A 23682-nucleotide genomic window follows, 5' to 3' on the forward strand; every position below is an offset into this window, starting at 1 on the left:
GTTCCACCAGCTCTATAAGGCGTGAGGGGTGAAGCTTAATGGAGATGTGCGTGGCAGGATTCTTACACTGAGATGGGGCCCGACACATCGCAACATCTTGGAGTCACTGCCACCATTTACAAGCTCAAGCTCCCCCCCACCCTCCCGTCTCCCCCTGGCCTGTGATGTCATAGACGCGGGGGTCTGGACCAATCACTGACAAGGTCTAGGACAAATCCCGTCCCCGGAGATGTCATGTCCGTTCGGCGACTTTTCGACGTCATGTCCGTTCTGTATCTTGTCTTTGCGGCGTCGTGTCCGTTCGGTTTCGTGTCCTTTCGGCGTCGTGTCCGTTCGGTATCCTGGCTTCCATGTCTTGGCTTTGGCTTCGCATCCTTCGACGTCCCATCCGCACACGGGTGGAGGCAGATACGATAGTGGTGTTTATGAGGCTTTTGGATGGGTACATGGAAGTGCAGGGAATAGAAAGACATGGATCATGCGCACGCAGATGGGATCAGTTTAATGTGGCATCATGTTCGGCACAAACATTGTGGGCCGAAGGGCCTGTTCCTGAGCTGCACTGTTTTATCTTCCATGTTCTATGTACCTCGCTACACATGACAATAATAAACCTGAAGTTACAAGACAAACCCATAGATCAATCTCATTGCACCTCCTCTGTTGCCAGTACATAGTCCAGTGGCAAGGGAGAACAATGTAATCAATGTAATGCAAAGGTAAAAGGAAGCAGAGGTTTGCGCTGCAATGGAATTGATTTCCCTACGGTGATGATAGGATAAGATTAATGTGTAATCAGATAAGAACACCGATTGAACTCTGAATAAGGACCAAATGAGACTATTCCCAAAATACTGGCTAATCCTTTCTCTTTACAGATATATAGATGAAGGTTTAACTTCAATTAACCCCAGCTTTCCCTCTCTCTTCATCCCCTCCCCCTTCACAGTTCTCCGACCAGTATTATTGTCTCCCACTACATTTTATCTCTGTTTGTTGTTACCTTCTCCATACTAACAATGATCTATTCTACATTTTCCTTGATCTGCATTTCCTTTGACCTGTTTTCACACCTTACACCTCCTTATTTATACACTTCCTTATCTATGTACTGCCCACTCCCCTGACTCTCCGTCTGAAGAAGGGTCTCAACCTGAAATGTCATCCGTTCCTTCTCTCCAGAGATGCTGCTTGTCCCACTGAGTTACTCCAGCATTTCATATCTATCTTTAAAGGATCACCTTCCCATGGCAGGAATGTTAAATTAAACTGCACTTTGTTTCCATTGCTGTGAGAACTTAGAGTCAATATCGTTCTTTGTTGTGAATATGAGTTTTGGACAAGTTGGTCATTCTGCTACAGAGACACAAGTTACAATCTTTACTCATCATCACATGGGGTAACCTTTTCATTAGACAATAGACAATAGACAATAGGTGCAGGAGTAGGCCATTCGGCCCTTCGAGCCAGCACCGCCATTCAATGTGATCATGGCTGATCATCCCCAATCCGTACCTCGTTCCTGCCTTTTCCCCATATCCCCTGACTCCGCTATCTTTAAGAGCCCTATCCAGCTCTCTCTTGAAAGCATCCAGAGAACCTGCCTCCACCACCTTCTGAGGCAGAGAATTCCACACACTCACAACTCTCTGTGAGAAAAAGTGTTTCCTTGTCTCCTTTCTAAATGGCTTACCCCTTATTCTTAAACTGTGGCCCCTGGTTCTGGACTCCCCCAACATCGGGAACATGTTTCCTGCCTCCAGCGTGTCCAAACCCTTAACAATCTTATATGTTTCAATAAGATTCCCTCTTATCCTTCTAAACTCCAGAGTGTACAAGCCCAGCTGCTTCATTCTCTCAGCATATGACAGCCCTGCCATCCCGGGAATTTTTGTCATTTGAAGTACTTTGAGAGGCAGCTCATGATGCACATCGACTTCAGACTCCGGGCAGCCTTGATCTACAGCAATCCACCAAGTTCTGCAACTGATCCATGGCCCATGCCATCTCCCTGACCCGTGTCAACTCATTCTTTAAATATACATATAATAAGGACACCTAGATCAGTCTCCTGTTTATTGACTACCGCTCTGTATAACTGCATAATTCCGATCAAGCTCATCTTCAAACTCCAGGATCTAGGACTCAGCAACTCTGGGAGGTTATAACTAAGGAGTACCTTTCATATCCCAGAGGGTGAAGTGGCGACTGTCAGCTGCCTCTGGAGCCAATGTGAAGTAGAAGTGATGACCGCCTTGTGGGTCGTCCTTATCCACCACACTGACCGTGTGCACCAGCTGTGAGGGAGAGAGCGCACTGTCAACATTAGAGCTGCAAACAGTTTGGAATCATTCTACAATCATTTGTGGGCAATATGCAAATGCTTAAATGGAGCCTTATTGGGCCTGTCCCACTTAGGCGATTTTTCAGGCGACTGCCGGCGAGTGGAATCCCACAGACACACGCACACACGCGCACGCACACGCACACGCACGCACAAGCACACACACACACACACACACACACACACACACACACACACACACACACACACACACACACACACACACACACAAGCACATACACACACACACACACACACAAGCACACACACACACACACACACACACACAAGCACACACACACACACACACACACACGCACAAGCACACACACACACACACACACACTCTCACAAACACACACACACACACACACACACACACGCACAAGCACACACACACACACACACACGCACACGCACAAGCACACACACACACACACACACACACGCACAAGCACACACACACACACTACACACACACACACACACATCGCTTCCTTCACCAGCCAGTTATGCAGGAGGGGGACAGGGCAAGCGGGGGGAGTGCTGTCTCAGTGAAATGCACACGGTGCAAAGCCAAGGTGACGCAGACACACACCGCGATGAACAGAAGGATGGCGCTGTAATTAAGACGCTGAAAGCAGTGTACGGAAAGGATCACTTAAGTCTTTAAAAGAGGGGGGGAGAGGGGGGGGGGGAGAAGGGGAAGAAGGGGGAAGAAGGGGAAGAAAGGGGAAGAAGGGGGGAGAAGGGGAGAAGGGGTGGGGAGAAGGAGTGGAGACAACTTTTAAGAAGCCAGAGATACACAGCTGTGAAGCTCGGCGGACATTTAACATTACCGGTCGGTTAACCTTGGTTCTGAAAAAACTGTTTACGTTTTTTCCCCCAATGAACCATTGAAATTCACCGGTCAGCACCGGCGACAACCTACGAGAACCTATGACAACCTACGACCTCCTGGCGACCCACTACCACTGTACCTACGGCACGAGAATTCTCGCTACCCTCCATGGCGGCTTCATTCTGGTCGCCGCTAGTGGTGACCATAATGAGGCCGCGACTAGTTCCCAGAATGCGGAAACTACTCACGGACATGAAGGCGACTCCCCGGCAACCACCCGCGAACATGTGGCGACCATGTGGCAACCGCATAGTCTCCTGCAGTCGCCTAAAAAGTTGCCCAATAGGCTGTGGGCCGAGCATCAAAAATGTGTCTAGAAATCAGTTTTCGTGACCCAAGTCACCAAACTACATGAAATGTTCCACAGATTTAGATGAAATATAATTGAGAAGGAAGTCATAACTCGTCATTGCCAAAAGTTGCACATTAATTAATTAAACTAATTAGAAAATGAGATCGGAAAAATAAGCGCCATCTAATGGCCAATGCCTGTATTACACCATGGGCAGCCTATTTCCATGTTGCAGTCCATTTAAACTATATAATATTATACCAATATATATATATATATGTATCCTGTAAATATGAATGTAATCACATATAATTAAGTACAATTATATTATATAAAAATAATATGATGAATATAATTGTGAGTGTGTTTTTTTAATGACACTGTCGCAGAGGTCCTGCTCCTGAACCAGCCTAATTAATGGGTGAGGGCAGTTCTTGTGGGTTCCTCCCTTTACTGAACCCCACTGACTGCCAGTGTGCAGTGGGGGTGATGGCCATAGTGGGACTGGGGCAGTGCCAGGCAGGCATGTTCCAGTCGCTTTAATAGGAAATTAAATGAGACTGCAGCAGATGTCCCAGGTTTTAAGGGCTCATGAACCTGCCTAATTAAAGGGTCAGGCCACATGCTCAAGATTTCCCCTTTTACTGAACCCAGCTGACTGCCAAAGTGGGGAGAGTGGGGGTAATGGCCATAGTGGGACTGGGGCAGTGCCAGACCTGTAAGAGACCTGTCTTATTTCTGATGTAAATGTCACATCCTGGCCAAGAATCGAATGCTCTGATGTTTACTCGATGAATATTCATTTTAAGCTACAAATAGCTTATATTATGTTATAACCCCCCCCCCCCTTTAACCTAAAGGAACCCTAAAAGTGTTGCATTGTTTATCTCTAGTTTGTGTGTGTGTGTGTGTGTATGCCTTTCAAACGTGTATCTGTGGTTGTAAGAGTGCATGTACGTGTGGATGGATGTATGTACATGTATGTTTGGATGTGTACATGTATGTCTGCATGTGAATGGATGTGTGGATGTGTGTGTGTGCACGGATTTATGTGTGTGTTTGCATGCATGGAAGTGTGCGTATGTATGTATGTGTGGATCGGTGGGTGGATTGTCGCAGTCATTCACCGGCACGTCATTATCATAAGTAATTCACTCATTGTTTAAATAATTTGACCAAATAAACAGTGAAACGATCCACATTAAAATAAAACTTTATATAATCATTTATTTCCCCAATTTATTTATTTTGTGTACTTTGAACCTTTACAAATGATGCAATGCGCTGGTAGGACATGCCTACGGTCAGTGTGCTCGACAGTTGCTGTTTGTTGACTATGACTTGTCATGGATCGAAGCAGTCTCTTTGGGGCCGGCTAATCTGCTTCACCATCAGGAACTGACTCTTGAGGTGATGCACCTGCTTCAGGCTTTTCAGCGTCTTGAACTCAATTGAAAGAGGAAAAAGAAAACAGAAAAGGAATGAAAAGTAAAATAAATCAACATCCTCAAATATATCTTATCATTTTTCAAAGTAACATCATATCACCATAAGTAAAAAGATTTGTTGTTTGAGTCCTATCATTACCTTTCTTCCTTCTAGACTTGCTATCGCTCGATTTATTGTTGTTATGTTGCAGGAGTGACGATAGCACTCTGCATGATAACCCGGAATACACTGCTGCCTCCTAATAATAGTAGATAATATGTGTCAGGGTGTATTTTACATCTTTTCATGTTTTATATTATGTAAGACAATATCGACATATCAATGAGGAAATTAAACATGTATGCATGTCCAGGTAGATGGGATGGCAAGTCTGCAAATTATCAAATTAGTGTTCATTAAAGCACAGTGAATGTCCACACAGAACACTTTTGTGTGGACAGGCTCTGAAGAGTGGAGGGGCAGAAGCTGCAGAATAAAAAATATCATATTACTTAGGTCTGCATGGACTTCAATTCATAAAATGTCAATCTCTTCTTAATGTCAATGAGACTGACACTGTTCTGTAATTTACTGCCATAGATAAGACTTCAAATTCAAGTGCAGGATAGCTAGAGAAAGAAACATCTCATAGTACCTAGGTCTGCATGGACTTCCATTCATAAAGTGTCAACCTCTATTTAATAGTAAGATTAAACGAGAACTTACCAGTTTGAAGTTTGATCTGTATTTTATGAGGAGTTACGATGAGGGATTACGTGAAGAACCCCGCCACGACGCATGCGTGTCATTCTTCAAAGCAGCGGTGTGAAATCACAGATAACTGTAATGACTAAACATAGTAAGATTAGAGAAGAGATACCAGTTAAGTATATGATCAAGGGTGGGAGCGGAGGGCACGTAATCCCTCATCGTAACTCCTCATAAAATACAGATCAAACTTCAAACTGGTAAGTTCTCGTTTAATGTTACTATTTTACTTCGGAGTCACGTGAGTGACTACGTGAAGATTTTAAAGCTCTGTGATTTCATGACGTGGAAATGAGTCCATGCATCACGTCTGCCTTGACTGTGGGAGGAATTGTGTTAACATAATTTGGACATGAATTCGACATTGAAATCATAAAAATTTTTAACACAAATTTATAACCCCTTTTTATGGGTTTAAATTAATTTACAGAACTTAAATTGTTTCTGCAAACGTTCTAGGTTTCATTACTGGTTTATTATAAAATAATTGGAATGTTTTCCCCTCCAGACCATCCTGCTGCCTTGAGGATTTGGTCCATTGGTACATCCAACTGTATCGCTGCCAATGTAGCTGCAGCCCTGGTGGAAAGAGATTTTTTTTAAATTAGTATCCACCCCAGCCTGTGTTAGCACCTGTTTCAGCCATCTTGAGATGGTCTGGACCGTCACTCTTGGTGTGGTTGCTAGTGGCTGACCAAAATGTGCCTTTTCATTGCCTCTTAGGATATTCTTTTTCTCCATGTATAACGACAGATGTCTTATTATACACAGACGGTCATCTGTTGTGTATGACCTAATTGTATATTGAGGCCTGCTGATCCCTTTTCTGTTCTGCTTACTATCTCATAAATATGAAACGTAATATTTTCTGTTGAGGAAGTCATGTTGTCCAGTCTAGTTTTTGCAGTGACTGTATCCTCTGTGTCGTGACCAATACCATTAGCATGACTGTTTTAATGTCAGTCTGTGTAGGGACAGAACTGTTGCTGGAGACCAATTCCTGAGCATTTTCAGGATTATTCTCACATCCCATATTTGGGAGTATCTGGTTTCCCTCATAGGTTTTGTACCAGTGGGTGAGTCCCAACAGTGTAACGGTCTGTCCCCTGCCATAGGTAAGTCACTAGGGCACTTCTGGCGCAGTTGATGGCACTGTAACTAAGACCTTCATCATAGTGGAGGCCTGCCAGATATTCCAGAACAGACGGGATGTTCATGTCTTTGATACCATGTTTGATACCACTGGGAACCATGGTTGTGTAGGCCAATCAGGTACTACCAATACCAGATGCAGAATCTTGTTGTATTTCCTTAATACCCGACTGATGAGGCAGGAAAGGAGGGAATGCGTAATAAACAATCCCCCCCCCCCCCCCCAATGCAGCGAAAATGCATCTGTCGCCGCTGCCGCAGGGTCTGGTTCCCATGTAACATAATTTGATAATTGGTGGTTAAGTCTGGATGCGAATAAATCGATATCTGCTGTTCCATATTTTGCTGTGATATCAGCAGTACTATTTTATTCAACATCCATTTGGTGTTTTCATTAAATTTCCGTGACCTGGTGTCTGCCACTGAATTTAGTCTTCCTGGTAGGTAAGTGGCTGATATCCAAATATCTCTCTGGATACACCATTGCCAATTTGTATAGCCAGATTGTCACATGATGTTGATTTGTTTCCACCATGTGGTTAATGTATGCTACCACGGTGGTATGGTATTGGTGGCTCCGCACCCAAGTGCACTGGCATCAGTTTGAAGTACCATGGAAGGGTTACTGACAATGATTGGATTGGAACAAGGCCAGATGTTATCTATCCACCTTTTTAGCAGATCTGTCAAAGTGACCTGCATAATTTAGAGTGCTTGTATTTTGCTCTCTGTATGTTTTGGTAATGTAGAGGTCCAAATTGAGTGGCTGGAAAGGCAGCCATCATTATGCCAATTACTTTAGCTACCAATCTGATGGATGGTTTGCTGATGTCAGTGAGGTTATTGCAAGCCTCTATTAAATCTCTAGCCTTTCCCTTAGGCAGAGTCACCGACATGTGAACTGAGTCAATGGTGAAACCCCAGGTAGTCCATAGTAGTGGAAGGCGTTAGTTTAGATTTAACTGGATGAAAAATGAATCCCAGTTTTCCAAATAACTTTTTTGTGGCTGTTACAGGTTGTTTGGCCAATTCCAAAGTTTTGCCCATAATGAGTATGTCATCTAAATATGCCATGACCATGTGTGTACGTTTCCGTATAAACACTAGGGCTGGTTTCAATTTTTTTGTGAACAGCCTGGGCTGATGATAACTCATTTGGCAGTGCTTTATACTGTCAGAGTTGTACCATCCAGTTGAATTTTAAGTAACATCTGTGGTCACCTCGTATAGGCACTGAATAGTAAGCATCTTTTAAATCGATGCTGGCCATTGAAGTAACCTTTGGAAATTAATTGTTAAGCAGTAACAAAGGTATCAATTTTGTCAGATCTATGATGATGCGATGACCATCATCTTTTTTGTTTTTGATAAATATATTGGACATGAATTCTAATGGTTCGTGTTGAGTTTTCTCAATTACACCTTTTATGTGAAGCCGCTTCAGTTCAGCTTGCGCTTTTGATTTTCCTTTATCAGAAGGCACGAACATTCAGTTCAGTATATGTTGAACTGGAGGGCTGTACTTGTGTATAAACTCTGTTGTATATCCCTGGATACTGCTTAAGATGTAAGTATTGGTTGTTATCATGCTCCATGCATTCAGAAAAGAGTGTAATCTCCACCCAATCTCCGTGCCCACTGTATATTGTAGGGAACCAGACCCACCTACCTCCATAGTTACCAGTGGCAGGTTTACTTTTTGTAGGTTCTTCGCTGCTGTTGTAGCGCTGGGGTCTGGATTTTCGGTTTGGTTGGCGTTGGAGGTCCCCGCATCTTCCAAGAAGGCCGGTCTGGGCCATGGCCTAAAAAGACTCATGTTTTGGGTACCGGTCCTTCGAGCTTTCACCAGTTCTGCTGCTGGGTGCTGTCGTTGGCCGTAGTGAGTTCCAGTAGGTTCTCTTGTTCCTGCACCCCCTGCACACTTGTCTTTTCTTCTGCGGACCCCTCTTCCAGGTCAGCCCAGAACTGACCCGCAGTACTCCCCTCTGATGAGGTAGAAGCACTGTGCAGCCCTTCAAGAGGTACTGCTGTGGGTTTATCATAGGGCCCACAGTGACCCGACTCCATCTCCCGGAGTCTGTCACATTGGAGCAAAGCTCCATACACCGCTTCTTCCGGCTCCAGCGCTCTCGTGCGCAGGCCGCCCATGGTTGTTCAAAGTCGGACTCCTCTGAGTCCACGACCTTGTTTGTTTTGTGCCTAGCCTTTCCGCCCGGCCGCATGGATCTGGCCGGTGCGGAGGCGACATCGGGCACAGCTGATCTCACTACGGGTGATCCAAGTGCCGCTGGCTGCTGCTGGCTGCCCGCTGCTCCACGGTACTCCTTCTCCAGCTTTGTCCTTACTGTCCTTCCGTGGAGTGGATATGGCCGGTGTGGAGGACATCTGGCACAGCTGATCCCATCTAGCCCACCAGCTTTGTCGCAGCCCGTTGGTTTCTGCACCTGCAATCAGCATGGTAAATACAAAAAAGACCGCAGCTCTTACCTGCAGGTCCAGGTTAAAATTGTTGCTACGGGTGAACGTCGTTCCACCCCGTCTGCATGCCGTTATTGACTTGTCAAAAGTCAACATTTGAATAGTCTCCCGCCCGGCCGTGGTGTTCTGGCCGGCGCGGGACCAAAAGTCGACACAGCTCTTCCCATTACGGGAGATTAACGTGCCTTTGGCTGCTGCTGCCGGCTGCCTGCGACTCCGCGGTCTTCCCCAGCCAGCTTCACTAGCAGCACTTGTGGACACTCCTTTGTCCAGCTTCCCCTCCTGTAAAGACCCGGCGCGGGGAAACATTAGTTTTGCTCCCTCTCCCGCCCGTCCCGGTGCGGGAGTGAGTCGGGAGCGAAAGTCGGGCACAGCTGTTCCCATTACGGGAGATTAACGTGCCTTTGGTTGCTGCTGCCGGCTGCCCGCGACTCCGCGGTACTCCCCAGCCAGCTTCACTAGCAGCATTTGTGGACACCACTTTGTCCAGCTTCCCCTCCTGTGAAAAAACCCAGCGCGGGGAAACATTAATTTTTTGCTTCCCTCTCCCGCCCGGCCGGGCCCGGTTCGGGAGCGAGTCGGGTGCGAAAGTCGGGCACAGCTGTTCCCATTACGGGAGATTAGCGTGCCTTTGGCTGCTGCTGCTGGTTGCCCGCGACTCCGCGGTTCTCCCCGCCAGCTTTCCCGCAGCCTTCATTGATCCGGTCCATGTTTCCACCTAAAAGGTGAGTGGAAGGAACGCAGAGTCTTTCAAATTCTGGAACGCAGAGACTCCTTACCTGCTGTTTCTGGTTTTCAAATTTTGCCGCTAGGCCTTTGCTGTGACTTGCTTGCAATGCGTGTAGCGATAATGAACGCATGCGTCCTGGCGGGGTTCTTCACGTAGTCACTCACGAGACTCCGAAGTAAAATGTCAATGAGACTTACATTGTAATTTACTACAATTGATAAGTTATTTCAAGTTTAAGTAGAGGCTACAGAAAAAAATTACCATAGTCATTAAGTCTGCATGGACTTCAATTCATAAATTTTTAACCTCTTCTTAATGTTAATAAACTTTGTTAATTAATAATAATTAATAAATTTATTAATAATTGTTAATAAATAATGTTAATTAATCTTAATAAAATTCCACCTCCAGTTTAAATTCCATTTGGAATATTTTGGAGGACCAAGAAACCAAGAAGAATGTTAATGAGAATAACAATAGGTTACTACCATAGAAAAACTAGTTCAAGTTCACATATCACCAATTCATTTCTACAGAAACATCAACCATTTCTGACCATTTCTCACTGCAATGGAAGCCTATAATTTTGCGATCGATATCCCACCGTTTTTCTCCCGTTGTCGGGGCCTGAAAACGGCCGCTACAGATACTATGTACAGCCTCCCCTCCCCCCCCCCCCCCCCGCCCGCGGAGATGATCCGCGGCTCCGCATTCGCGAATCGGCCGCTTATTAATTGAGACCGCGGCTTCACTATACCGCGAGTACCTAGGCCCCGCGGTCGGAGCACTTTTTCCCGGTAAGTTATCGCGGGCATCTCTGAGATTAGCTGTTAAAGACTTATTAGACTACAACACGCTGGCATTAGTGACAGTGTTATGGAAACATATAGTTTAGGCCATCAACTTCATGAATGAATGAATGAATGAATGAATGAATGAATGAATGAATGAATGAATGAATGAATGAATGAATGTATGAGTGAATGAATGAATGAATGAATGAATGAATGAATGAATGAATGAATGAATGAATGAATGAGTGAATTTATTCACATTATAAAAGGGTGCAATTAAATTAATTAAAGTCCATACAGATAGATTTTCATAAATTCAGACTTTAGATCTTACCTTTCAGTTAGAGTTGATTCCTGGCTGTCTTCTTTGTGTTGGCAGCATGTCAGCAGCGACTTTGCTTTCAAGGCTTTCTTCCACTTAGCAGCACATTCTTCAGCCTTTTTAATGCTTTTCTCACTAAATTCAATTACCCTGCTGCAGGTTTCCACGACATGTATTCCACAGAACAACAAATCGGAATCTCCAGTAAAACAAGCATCTGTAGCGGCACCCTCAGCCATTTTGTGTGCTAGCCTGAAGCAAACCGCGTGATTGGCCAACTGGCAGACAACTCAATGTTAAACGTGCTTTGATTGGACTAAAAATTACCCGAAATTTTCCAGTTTTTCTCTAATTTAATAAAAATGTGCAAGTCTTGTTCATGATGAGTTTCAGGGGTGATTTATATGATTTTTTTACACAATATGTGAACATTTCATGTAGTTTGGTGACTTGGGTCACGAAACTGCAGAATAAAGCTCCTCGGCCCACAGCCGACAAGTGGGACAGGCCCATTATACTATACGATACGATACATTATGATACGATACGATAGAACTTTATTCATCCCAGGAGGGCAATTGATCTGGAAGTCAATATATCTGTCATAAAACACAAAATACATGAAACATGAAATTAAAGTGACAAGTAGAAAGGATTTGAGATGTGCAAAGATTGGTGAGGGGGGAGGGGGGAGGGGGGGGGGGGGGGGAGGTCGGTCTCAGTCTTCCCCACAACAGAAGGGGGATGAGTTGTACAGTTTGATAGCCACAGGGAAGAAGGATCTCCTGTGGTGTTCTGTCCTGCATCTTGGTGGAACCAGTCTGTTGCTGAAGGTGCTCCTCAGATTGACCAGCGTTTCATGAAGGGGGTGAGCTGTATTGTCCAAGATGCTCCACAGTTTGAGGAGCATCCTCCCCTCCAAGACCACCTCCCATGAATCCAACTACGCCCCCAGGATGGAGCCAGCCTTCCTGATGAGTTTGTTAATCCTATTGTTGTCCGCTACCTTCACCCTGCTGCCCCAGCACACAACAGCAAATAAAGATGGCACTGGCCACCACCGAAAAGGCCACCACCGAAAATTCGGCCCTTCGAGCTTGTTAGTTCGAAGGGCCGAATGGCCTACTCCTGCACCTATTTTCTATGTTTCTATCTTTCTAATAGTCCTGTCTTCCCAGAATTTTGGTTCTGCACAACTGCCGTGGCAATTATATCATTATTTAGATAAGGAGACCAAACCTGTGCACAATACTCCGGCAGTGAGTGTTGAAGGGAAGGAATTGTCAATGTTTTGGCTAGAAACCTCGCATCAGAAAAGCATTGCAGGACAGGAGCAAGGTCAATGTTACAGGGTTTAGAGGGGTATAGGCCAAATGCAGGCAGGAGGGACATGTTGGCTGGTGTGAACAAGAGTCATACAGCATGAAAACGGAACTTTGGCCCGGAACTTCATACAGCAGAATAAAGTTTCATGCTGTATGGCTTTATGACTCTAAGAAATTGAAAGCTGAAACCGAAACCCAATGAGGAAAATGAACACAGACATAATAGGGGTTGGTTAGCACCAGAACTTAGGCAAGACAAATTGATTTATCTAACTTCAAGTAGCCCCTGCATTCTTTCTCTCTACATCCCACCCCCACCAGCTTTTCGTTCTCACCTCGCAACAGCTAACAATTACCTGTTTTCTTTGTCATTGTTACTTTTTAGCATATCTTTCATTCATTTATTCTGGATCTCCCTACATCATTGTATATATCTCTCATTTTCCTTTCTTGTGACTTTCATTCTGCAGAAGGGTCTCGACCTCAAACGTCACCCATTCCTTCTCTCCAGAGATGCTACCTGTCCCGCTGAGTTACTCCAGTATTTTGTGCCTATCTTCGGTTTAAACCAGCATCTGCAGTTCCCCCGTAAACAAATATTTGGTTGTGTTTAGGGCGCCAAGAAGAAATGCCCACATGAGTGATTATCTTTTATCTCCTAGTGAGTCTCATTCAGTCAGATGTGTCATCACTGAGGTTTAGAAATTTCCTTCATCAGCCATCTGATTCAGGAGACGCCAATTTTCACAGCATTGAAGGTGAGTTGCAGGTCGTTTCTGGGCGATGAGTGAAACACAAGGGATTGTGAAGGAAGCAACTACAGATGCTGGTGTAAACCAAAGATAGACACAAAAAGCAGGAGTAACTCCGAGGAACAGACAACATCTCTGGAGAAAAGAAATAAGTGATGTTTCAGATCGAGACCCTTCTTCAGAGCTCTGGAGAAAAATAAATGAGGGTTGAGCTGGAATCCATGAGGAGAAAATTTCAGGCACAAGACAAAAGTCAAAGCTATGATAAGAAGCAGAGTTGAGCGGTAGAGTTGCTGCTTTACAGCGCTTGCAGCGCCAGAGACCCGGGTTCGATCCCGACTACAGGTGCTGCCTGTAAAGAGATTGTACGTTCTCCCCATCACCTATTACTTTTCTCCAGGGATGTTGTCTGACCCGTTCAGTTACTCCAGCTTTTAGTGTCTAACAAGGGGTTGTGAAGTGACTCTTGCCTTCTGTCAGGGAACAGAAGCTTCAACAACCAGGCATGGACTGAAGCCTGTCTAAGAGCAAGGATTACTGCCCACTCACGGTTCTCAATCTCCATTAGCAAGGCCTTAATTACTGTAACCAGCGATCTGCAGGCCAACAGCGAGAGTGGATAATTGCATTAACACCATGAGTAGTGCGTGTCTAACATATTCCATGGGTGTAATATTCGAGGAATGGAAACACACAAAGCATTTAAAACTGTCCACATCTGTGAAGATACTAACATTGGTCAACATAATTGGTCAACAGCTCAGTAGCAAAAGAGCCAAACCATCTTTGAGAGATAATTCTGGAGCTGGTTGTAACACCAGGACTTACCCCACAGAGATCTAAACTCATTCAGCTCTTAATATTCATGAGATCATCCCACAATTACTATCTCTTACCTAAAATGACATTTTGTTTAGTTAATCAGTCTGTTTATAGGTAGAAAGTAGCTCTGGTTTCATAATTCATAATTTCAGACGTTCCAGGAGCAGAATTAGGCAATTTCCTATCATCTACTCTGCCATCCAATCATGGCTGATCTATCTCTCCCTCCTAACCCCATTCTCCTGCCTTCTCCCCATAAAGCCTGACACCAGCACTAATCAAAAATCTGCCAATCTCCACCTTAAAAAATGTCCATTGACTTGGCCTCCACAGCCATCTGTGGCAATGAATTCCACAGATTCGCCACCCTCTGAAAAAAGTAATTTATTCTCATCTCCTTTCCAAAGGTACGTCCTTTTATTCTGAGGCTACGGTCTCTGGTCGTAGACTCTCACACTAATGGAAACATCCTCTATATAGGCCTTTCACTATACGGTAAGCTTCAATGAGGTCCTCCTTCTAAACTCCAGCGAGTACAGGCCCAGTGCCGTAAAACACTCATCATATATTAACCCGGGATCTTATATGTAATATAAGATATTCCTGGGATCATTTTCGTAAACCTCCTCTGGGCCCTCTCCAGAGCCAACACAGCCTTCCTCAGATATGGGGCCCGAAACTGCTCACAACACTCCAAATGCGGTTTGACTAGGTGCCTTATAAAGCCTCAGCATTACATCCCTTCACTTCTGTCTCTTATTGATTGTTTAACAGAGGTGTCAGCAGATCTTGGAATGGGCGATCAATTGGACTCTCACTTCTATTATGACATAGAAGAGTCCTGATTTGAAACGTCATCTATCCATGTTCCCCAGAGATGCTGCCCGATCCGCTAAGTTACTCTAGCACTTTGTGTCTTTTTTTCCCATCTGTGTGATTGTGTGAGTGAAACAAGAGGAATAGTCCAAAAGCAGCAAGTTCTTCTGCTGTAGTTCGGATGCTTATTAGTGCTCTGGTGCACACTGTGAATGACCACAAGCTTTGCGTTTTCATCATTGGGAAGACAATGAGCGCGGGACATTGCCAAGTGGAAACACAAGTGAATGCAGATGCCGAACTCTGGAACAGTGGTTATCCACTTTGGTATCAAAAACAGGAAGGCAGATTACTATCTAAATGGCGTCAAGTTGGGAAAAGGGGAAGTACAACGGGATCTGGGGGTCATAAGTCTATGAAAGTAAGCATGCAGGTACAGCAGGCAGTGAAGAAAGCGAATGGCATGTTGGCCTTTATAACAAGAGGAGTCGAATATACGAGCAAAGATGTCCTTCTGCAGTTGTACCGAGCCCTAATGAGACCACACCTGGAGTATTGTGTGCAGTTTTGGTACCCTAATTTGAGAAAGGACATTCTTGCTATTGAGGGAGTGCAGCGTAGATTTACAAGGTTAATTCCCGGGATGGCGGGACTGTCATATGCTGAGAGAATGGAGCGGCTGGGCTTGTGCGCTCTGGAGTTTAGAAGGATGAGAGGGTATCTTATTGAAAGATATAAGATTGTTAGGGGTTTGGACTAGAGGCAGGAAACATGTTCCCGATGTTGCGGAGTCCAGAACCAGGGGCCACAGTTTAAGAATAAGGGGTAAGCCATTTAGAAAGGAGACGAGGAAACACTTTTTCTGACAGAGAGTTGTGAGTGTGGAATTCTCTGCCTCAGAGGGCGGTGGAGGCCAGTTCTCTGGATACTTTCAAGAGAGAGCTAGATAGGACTCTTGAAGATAGCGGAGTCAAGGGATAGGGGGAGAAGGCAGAAACGGGGTACTGATTGGGGATGATCAGCTATGATCACATTGAATGGTGGTGCTGGCTCGAAGGGCCAAATGGTCTACTCCTGCACCTATTGTCTATTGCCTATTGTCTATAACTCGGCATTTGGAGCAGTATCAGAGGAGGGAAATAAACAGTTAAATTTTTGGGTTGAGAATCTTTCCCTTGACCAAATAAAGTGTCTTGATCTGAAATATCAACTGTCCATTACCTCCCCCCTCAAACAATGCCTGACCTACTGATTTTCTCCAGCAGTTTATTTACTTCGGGATGGTGCCAATCCTCGCTGTACACACACAAGCACAAACCTTTCCTTTTGTTTTTTCAGGCTGTTCCCGGGTAATAATTGGGTGCCATTTTGACAGGTGTCCAGAAGTTGATTTTGTAGATCATTCGCAAAACACACAAAGTCACTCAAAATGGCAAACTGTGTTGTATTGATTGGAATCAAAGGCACATTCGACTGACGGAAAATAAACAGTTCCTAAAAGTAGAGAGAGAGAGTGACAGAGAGAGGGAGAGAGGGAGAGAGGGAGAGAGGGAGGGAGAGAGTGAAAGAGGGAGGAGGGAGAGAAAGAGCAAGAGAGAGGGAAAGGAGAGACAGAAAAGAGAAGAAAGAGAGGAGAGAGGGAGGGTTCACGGGCTCGTCGGCCGCCTGTATTTTCTGCGGCGAGGAAGAGACCGTGTTCCAGGCATATATGGAATGTGTGAGGTTGCTGCTCCTGTACCAATATCTGAAGGGGTTGTTCCTCAAGTTTTGGTTGCATTTTAGTCCCACGATCCTGGTGTTTGGACATAAGGCAGGGAGGGAGGAGAGCCGATCCTGGTCAAGATGGCCATTCTTGACCAGGTGGGACCTCCCTGTCGGTTTGCTACTGGTCATGGTCAAGATGGCCATTCGCGGGTCCAGGCAGCAGGCGGTCGATGGTCAGGCTAGAGTCGGATGCCTGTCCCTATTCAAGGCCTACTTCCATGTTCGCGTGTCCCTGGTGAGGGATCACGCGGTGTCCACGGGGACTCTGGAGGCCTTCTGTGAGCGCTGGTCACCGCGTGGGGTTGAGAGTATTGTAAACAATGAATACATTGTTGTACTATAATGATTATTTGTTATATTGCATTTCTGATTATGTTTTGATGTGATGTCTTAAATGACTGTGTCGAATGACTGTATCATATGACTGTGTCAGACACTGCGTGTTCCCTCTCCAGGGACATGCGAGCATGGAAGTAGGCCTTGAAGTAGCCGACTCTGGCGTGACCATCGACCACCCGCTGCCTGGACCCGTGAATGGAAAAAAAAAAAAGAGAGAGGATGTGAATCTCTGCTCAGGCGCCTGATAAGTTTTGAAGCAACCTTTTCGAGGATATTGTCGATGGAAGAGGGACAGAGGCAGTGAGATTTCAAAGTTTGACAACGTTGGACTGCAGAAACTTTCCTTTGTTAAAGGATTTCTCCATTTAGGGAGGAATTCCTGCGTTCGTCTGCAGCGCCGTGGGAGCGGCTGTGGCTGGCGGATTGGCAAGATTGCCTGGAGTTCGGGAGGTAGGAAAGAGTGCGATGTTTTTGTCGTTTCTAACACCAGATCTCTGCCCTCCATACCGTTTTGCACAGAACAGACTGCCTGGGCTTAATGAGAAGAAGGTACTTTTCGCTTCCGGCAGTTTCCGGAAACTCGGAAAGGCTTTGAAGAGCCTCTCAGAAGCTGCTCTCGGCTGTGGAGTTGAGCGTGGGGACTTTCCTTACTCGGCTGGAGAGAACTGCTTCTGTTGCTTTTTCGGACTGAGTCGCTTTTGAGCTGAGTTGCTGGTGTCCCTGGTGTTGGTTTGTGCCACTGTCATGATGGCGGGGGCTCAGTCGCGGGCTCGGTGTTATGCAGTTGCGGTTTCGGCTGCGGCTTCGGGGCTAATTGAGGATGAGCCTTATGTTGACTTGGGTGGCAGAAAATACGGGATCTCTGTCCAAACCGGGTTCCTGTGGAGCAGGGGTTCAATAACGAAGGGAATGCATGATCTTTTCAAGGAGGGTGTTATTGCCTCTACCAAGACTGCAAGAGGCAAGTGTGGGATGATACTAGTCCCAAGAGGATGTGGCCTTAGCTGTGGAGAAGGGGATCACAGTGTGGGGGGGGGGGGTCTTTAAACCGGAGGAAACGTGGGTGTCCACCGTGAAACCAGTTCTCCTGCGGGATTGTCCCATGTTTCTCCGGGATGCAAATCTACTTCCACACTAGGCAAAGATTGGGGAGGTGCGGTCTAGGCTTATTAGGCTTATGCACCCCTGGAGTGACCCGTGTGAAAAAGGGATCTTGAGTTTCAAGAGGCGGGTTTTCATGAAGGTGGAAGTGGGGATGGGCGCTGAGTGGAGCTTCGTTGTGGAGCATGGGGGAGACCCTTACCATGTATGTTGGAGTTGGGGAGAGGCACGGTGTCATGCCTGCAGAGAGTTTGGACATTTCCGCAGGGATTGTCCCAATCGCCGGGCCGTTGCTAGAAATCCTAACTCAGCGGCCCAGGAATGCAGGGCTGGCCCATCCGGGGAGGCCTGTTATGCCTCGGTGACCTGGAGCAGCACTGCTGACTCATCTGGGGCTGTCAGCTCCACCTCGATGGCCCAGGGCTGTGCTGCCCCCCGCCCCCTACGTCCTGAACCTGTGGCGGTGGTTGATAGGGAGGCGTAGGGGAAGGGCGAAGGGGGGGGGGGAGGGGGAATGGGTGGTGCAGAGAAAGAAGAAGTCCAAGAACAAGACTTAGCACCTCCAAGCGAGTCAATCACAAGTGGATGGGCCCTTGCCCAGACCTGAGCCCATCCAAGGGGTGCCTGTTGGACCCAGTAAGGTCCAAGACGCACCTGGTGTGACTCAGCAAGGAGCTGAGGTGGGTCAGAAGGGGGCAGGGGAGGTTGAACGTGGGGGTGGAAAAGAGGTAGCGGGTAGTGTGGAGGCGGAGGACATTTCCCTTCTGGAGGTCATCGTACCGCTGCATGCCAGCGGGACTAAAAGAAGGCATAGGCCCGGAGAGGGAGAGCAAGGTCGTGGGCCCAAAGTAAGGGGGAGGCCTACTTCGAGACCTTCCACCAATGTTGAGGATGGTGGCCACGAACTGTTGTCGTCTGGGCCGGAGGTTGGGTCTCTGTTTCAGGGAACTTCTGTGGGTGATACCAGACCAGTTACTGGGGTTGACTCCCCTGGAATTGTGTCCTCTGGGCTGGTGGTTGTCCCCTCGTCTCAGGGGCCTTCCGAGGGTGTTATCTCACTGATTATTGGGGTTGGCTCCCCTGGGATTGTGTCCTCTAAGTTGGAGGAGGCCCCCTCATTTCAGAAGCCTTCCGATGGTGTTATCACACCAGTTATTGAGGTTGGCACCCCTGGAAATGTGTCCCCTGCGATGGGGCTGAGCTGAGACATCCTTAAGGAGGAGTCTCGGGAGTAGGGGCAGTTTTCCAGTCTGTGCCCCTCATAAGAACCACAAGAGTTGCTGTGGGTTGTGCTGCCTCACCGGCTGAGGTAATAGGGGAGACTCCAGAAACAGCGGCTCTTTCAGTGGACCTTAGTGTCGTTGCTCACACTAAGTGGAGGGTAGAGACTCTCTGGGTGTTGCCAGTGAAGTGGGTACTCTGGGTGCTGTGGGGGTCGGGGCTCTTTTGTACCTGCGCACCACGGGCCCTGGGGGTGCCTCTTGTTTTTTCTTCCCCAGGCCCAGACGTAGGGGGTAGTGGGAGAGTGCAGGAGCCTGGCCTTTCCCCGGACAGCTCGTTGCTGACAGGGCTATTGGGACCCTCCCTTGGCATTGATCCTGCTGGAGGAGGGGGGAAATGATGAAGCCACCTTGTGCAGTGGGGTGGGTGAGCTGACAGCTGGCTGTAGTCCTTCGAACTCTGACAATGACCTTGAGCACAGTACAGGGGAGGAGGGTGCTCCAGGTGTGAGTGGGTTGGCGGATTGCCCGAATTACAATGCTGTGTCTCGAGGAGCCGATATCTGCGAGAACCGGGACTTTCTGAAAATAAAAAAGTGTTCTAAAACTAAAATTTGGACAGATCTGCCAATGGTCTTCCCGAGTCTGAGAAACGTCAGTTTGGGGACTTATTGAAGTTCCTAAGAGAGAGGGTCCCCACTCCCATGAGGAGTGTGAGGAAAAAATTCTAGTGTGCTTGCACATTCATAGTTGCCAGTCTAAACCTAAATGGTGGTAGAGGTAGCTTTCATAGATTTCATCATCTATCAGTCCTCAGGGAGGGGAAATATGCAATGCGTTTTCTGCAAGAGACGCATACTGTTGTCGGTGATTAACCCACCTGGCAACTGGAGTGGGAAGGGGGGGTCTACATGAGCCACCTCCGCACAAATTCGAGTCGGGTGGCTTTCCTGTTGGCCCCGACTTTCCGGCCAGAGATCCTGAAGGTGCAGGAAGTTGTGCCAGATCGTTTGCTCTATCTGGCCGTGAGCGTGGATGGCATTTCGTTGTATTTCATTAACGTGTATGCCACTAGCACCAGCACGATGTAGGCCTGCCTACTTCAGGAGGTGACTGCTCTGTTGAGCACTATTCATAGCGGAGTGTGTCTTCCTTGGGGGGGATTTCAATTGCACACTTGAGGTGCCAGATCGTTCTGCTACTCAGTGTGCCCATGCCGTAGCGAAGAAGTTGAGAGGGTTGATCATTTCCTTTGAGCTAGTTGATGCATGGCGGTACCTCCACCCTGATTCCAATGTTTTTTACGGAGGTCTGAGGGGGGTGGTTCCCGCATCGATCGCATGTACATCTCCGGTGCGTATGTCTCCCGTGTCTCGACAGCCTCAATGCGGATGGTGCCGTGCTCAGACCACTGTCTGGCGCATGTGGACTTTAATCCGGCGCGCGCTCGGGCTGGGTCTGCGTACTGGCACTTTAATAAACGGCTGCTGGAGGATCGGTGTTTCTGGAAGTCATTCAGTCGGTTTTGGGTGAAGTGGAGAGAGAGGCAGAGGTGCTTCTCTTCCCTTAGGCAGTGGTGGGATGTGGGGAAAGCTCATATCCGTCTGTTTTGTCAGGAATTCACGTGGGGGTGGAGACTCAGCTGTGGAGAGGTTTGAGAGGGAGTTACTCGACGTAGAATCTCGCCTGGATCGGATTGGTGAGGACTCCTGTGAATGGGAAAAGTATCAGGTGAAGAAGGAGGCCTTGAGGAACCTGATGCTTGAGCGGTCTCGAGGCGCTTACGTGAGGTCGCGGGTCCGGATGCTGCACGATCTGGACTGTGCATCATCTTTCTGTTTCTCTCTGGAGAAGGGGTGGGGAGCCCGTAAGCAGCTCGTGGAGCTGTTCGCCGATGATGGCTCCTCTGCCACTGATCCGGAGAGGATCAGTGCTTTAGTCCGGTTCTTTTATGGGTCCCTGTTCTCCGCAGGTGGATTCAGCGGGGAAGCTCAGCAGGACCTGTGGGAGGGTCTACCGGTTGTAGATAGGGAGGTGTCCGATCTTCTTGATGGCCCCTTATCTTTGGAGGAGTTAACTCGTGCCCTGCACCAGCTCAGGAGGGTCAAGTCCCCCGGGCTGGATGGGCTGACGGTAGAGTTTGTTAGAGCTTTCTAGGATATCCTGGGGGGTGACTACATGTTGGTTCTGGGGAAGAGCCTGGCGACTGGGAAGATGCCCCTCTCGTGGCGTAGAGCAGTTGTTGTCTTGCTGTCCAAGAAGGGGGAACTCCGCTTGTTGAAGAACTGGCGCCCAGTCTCTCTCCTATGTACAGAGTATAACGTTTTTGCACGGGCGATGGCAAATCGCCTGGGCTCCGTGCTGTCCCAACTGATCCACCCTGACCAGTCCTACACAGTCCCTGGCCGGTCCATTCAGGATAACATCCCCCTGGTTAGGGACTTGATTCATCTAGCCCAGGGTACTGGTCAGTCAGCTGCTTTTCTGTCTCTTGTTCAGGAGAAGGCTTTTGATAGGGTAGAGCATGACGACCTCTTCGGGACGTTGCAAGCGTTTGGATTTGGACCGCATTTTGTGGCCCGGGTCCGCCTCTTGTATGCTGCAGTGGAGTACCTTGTGAAGGTTAATGGTGTGTTGTTGGCTCCCTTTCATTTTGGGAGGGGGGTCCGTCAGGGGTGCCCCATGTCGGGTCAGTTGTACTCGGTCCGTGTTGAGCCGTTCCTGTGTCTTCTTCAGAGGTGGTTGACAGGCCTGGCCCTACCTGGCCCGGGGGTGGAGGTGGTTCTTTCGGCGTATGCCAATGATGTACTCCTTACGTTCACTGATCCTGGTGACCTGCGGTGGATGCGTGAAGATTTTCTCAGCTGCATCTTCTGCCAGGATTAACTGGAGTAAGTGCTCTGGACTTTTAGTGGGCCAGTGGCAGGTAGACTCCCTGCCGGTGGAGATGACAATGTATGCGTGGAGCACCACGCACCTCCTCGATCTGGGGGTTTACCTGAGTCCCACTGAGGATGCTTGGCCGGTGAACTGGCTGGAGCTGGAGCGCTGGCTGCCCGGCTGGGGCGCTGGCCAGGCCTGCTTAGAGTTATTTCTTTCCACGGGAGGGTGCTGGTCATAACCCAGCTGGTGGCCTCCATGTTATGGTATCGGCTGGCTACTCTTGTCCCGCCCTCTATCTTTGCAACTGCATTACAGAAGCTGGTGGATTTCTTTTGGGGAAATAGGAAGCACTGGGTTTCCGCAGCGGTCCGGTTAGAGGAGGACGGCCAGTCCTTGGTATGCGTGCGTACGCAGGTGGCGGCTCTCCGTCTCAGGACTCTGCGGAGGTATATGTATGGGGAGAACCTCCCCAGATGGCACGCTGTGGACACGTATTTTTTCCGTCGGGGTCGTTGCCTAATGGGGGTCTCGCAGCTCCCGGTGTCGGGTATCAGTTGACCCGCCTTACGGGGTTTGCCTCGTTTCTATCATGATGTGCTAAGAGGGTGGAATGTGGTTGTTTTCAGCCAGTGTGTTGCTCCACGAGGGGAGGGGGATGTTGTGGTTGCGGGAGTGGCCGGCCCTCACCCTGTCATGGCGGGTGTCGAGGAGAGGCGTGCGCCTAGAGTGGTTCTGACTGAGCTTATCCCCGCTGTCGGATTTGCTCATCGGGCCTAGACTCCGGGATATTTCTCGGGCACCGGCTCCACACAACTTGAGCCGCCTTTCCGAGATGACCAGCATGCCGTTTCATGATGCGAAGAGAACGCACACTGTACAGAATGCTCCTGCACATTATACAACTCCTTGCCTTCGTCTTCCGTGCCGACACACCTTAGCGATCGTGTTACGACCTGAAGGCGGGGGCGGACCCCAGTGGAGGTCTCTCTACAAGGGAGTCGTCCCCCTTTACATTGGGGACCTGGGGTGGAGAGTGTTGCTCAGAGCAGTGGCGTGTAATAAACTTTTGAGTCGGTTCACGGGCTCGCCGGCCGCCTGTATTTTCTATGGCGAGGAAGAGACCGTGTTCCACGTGTATATGTTGTGTGAGAGGTTGCTGCCCCTGTGAATATCTGAAGGGGCTGTTCCTCAAGTTCTGGTTGAATTCTAGTCCCATGATCCTGGTGTTTGAGCACAGGGCAGGGAGTGGAAAGAGCCGATCGGGGGGTGGGACCTCTCTGTCGGTTTGCTCCTGGGCCTGGCCAAGTTGGCCATTCACGGGTCCAGGCAGCGGGCGGTCGATGGTCATGCCAAAGTCGGCTGCCTGCCCCTCTTCCGGGCCTACATCCGTGCTCGCGTGTCCCTGGAGAGGGAACATGCGGTCCATGGGGCCTCTGGAGGCCTTCCGTGAA

At 48.0% G+C, this 23682-nt stretch overlaps 1 protein-coding gene across 1 annotated transcript in view; it reads right to left on the reverse strand.

The window, feature by feature from the left end:
• LOC116986490 (cadherin-22-like) overlaps window positions 1-23682 on the reverse strand; it is a 523346-nt gene that overhangs the window by 99257 nt on the left and 400407 nt on the right. Inside the window, exon 7 of the mRNA XM_033042073.1 lies at window positions 2180-2297. Coding sequence (XP_032897964.1) covers window positions 2180-2297 — 118 coding nt within the window. The remainder of the gene's footprint in view (window positions 1-2179; window positions 2298-23682) is intronic.

The sequence above is a fragment of the Amblyraja radiata genome, chromosome 23 (assembly GCF_010909765.2).
Source record: "Amblyraja radiata isolate CabotCenter1 chromosome 23, sAmbRad1.1.pri, whole genome shotgun sequence".
NCBI classification, from domain to species: domain Eukaryota; kingdom Metazoa; phylum Chordata; class Chondrichthyes; order Rajiformes; family Rajidae; genus Amblyraja; species Amblyraja radiata.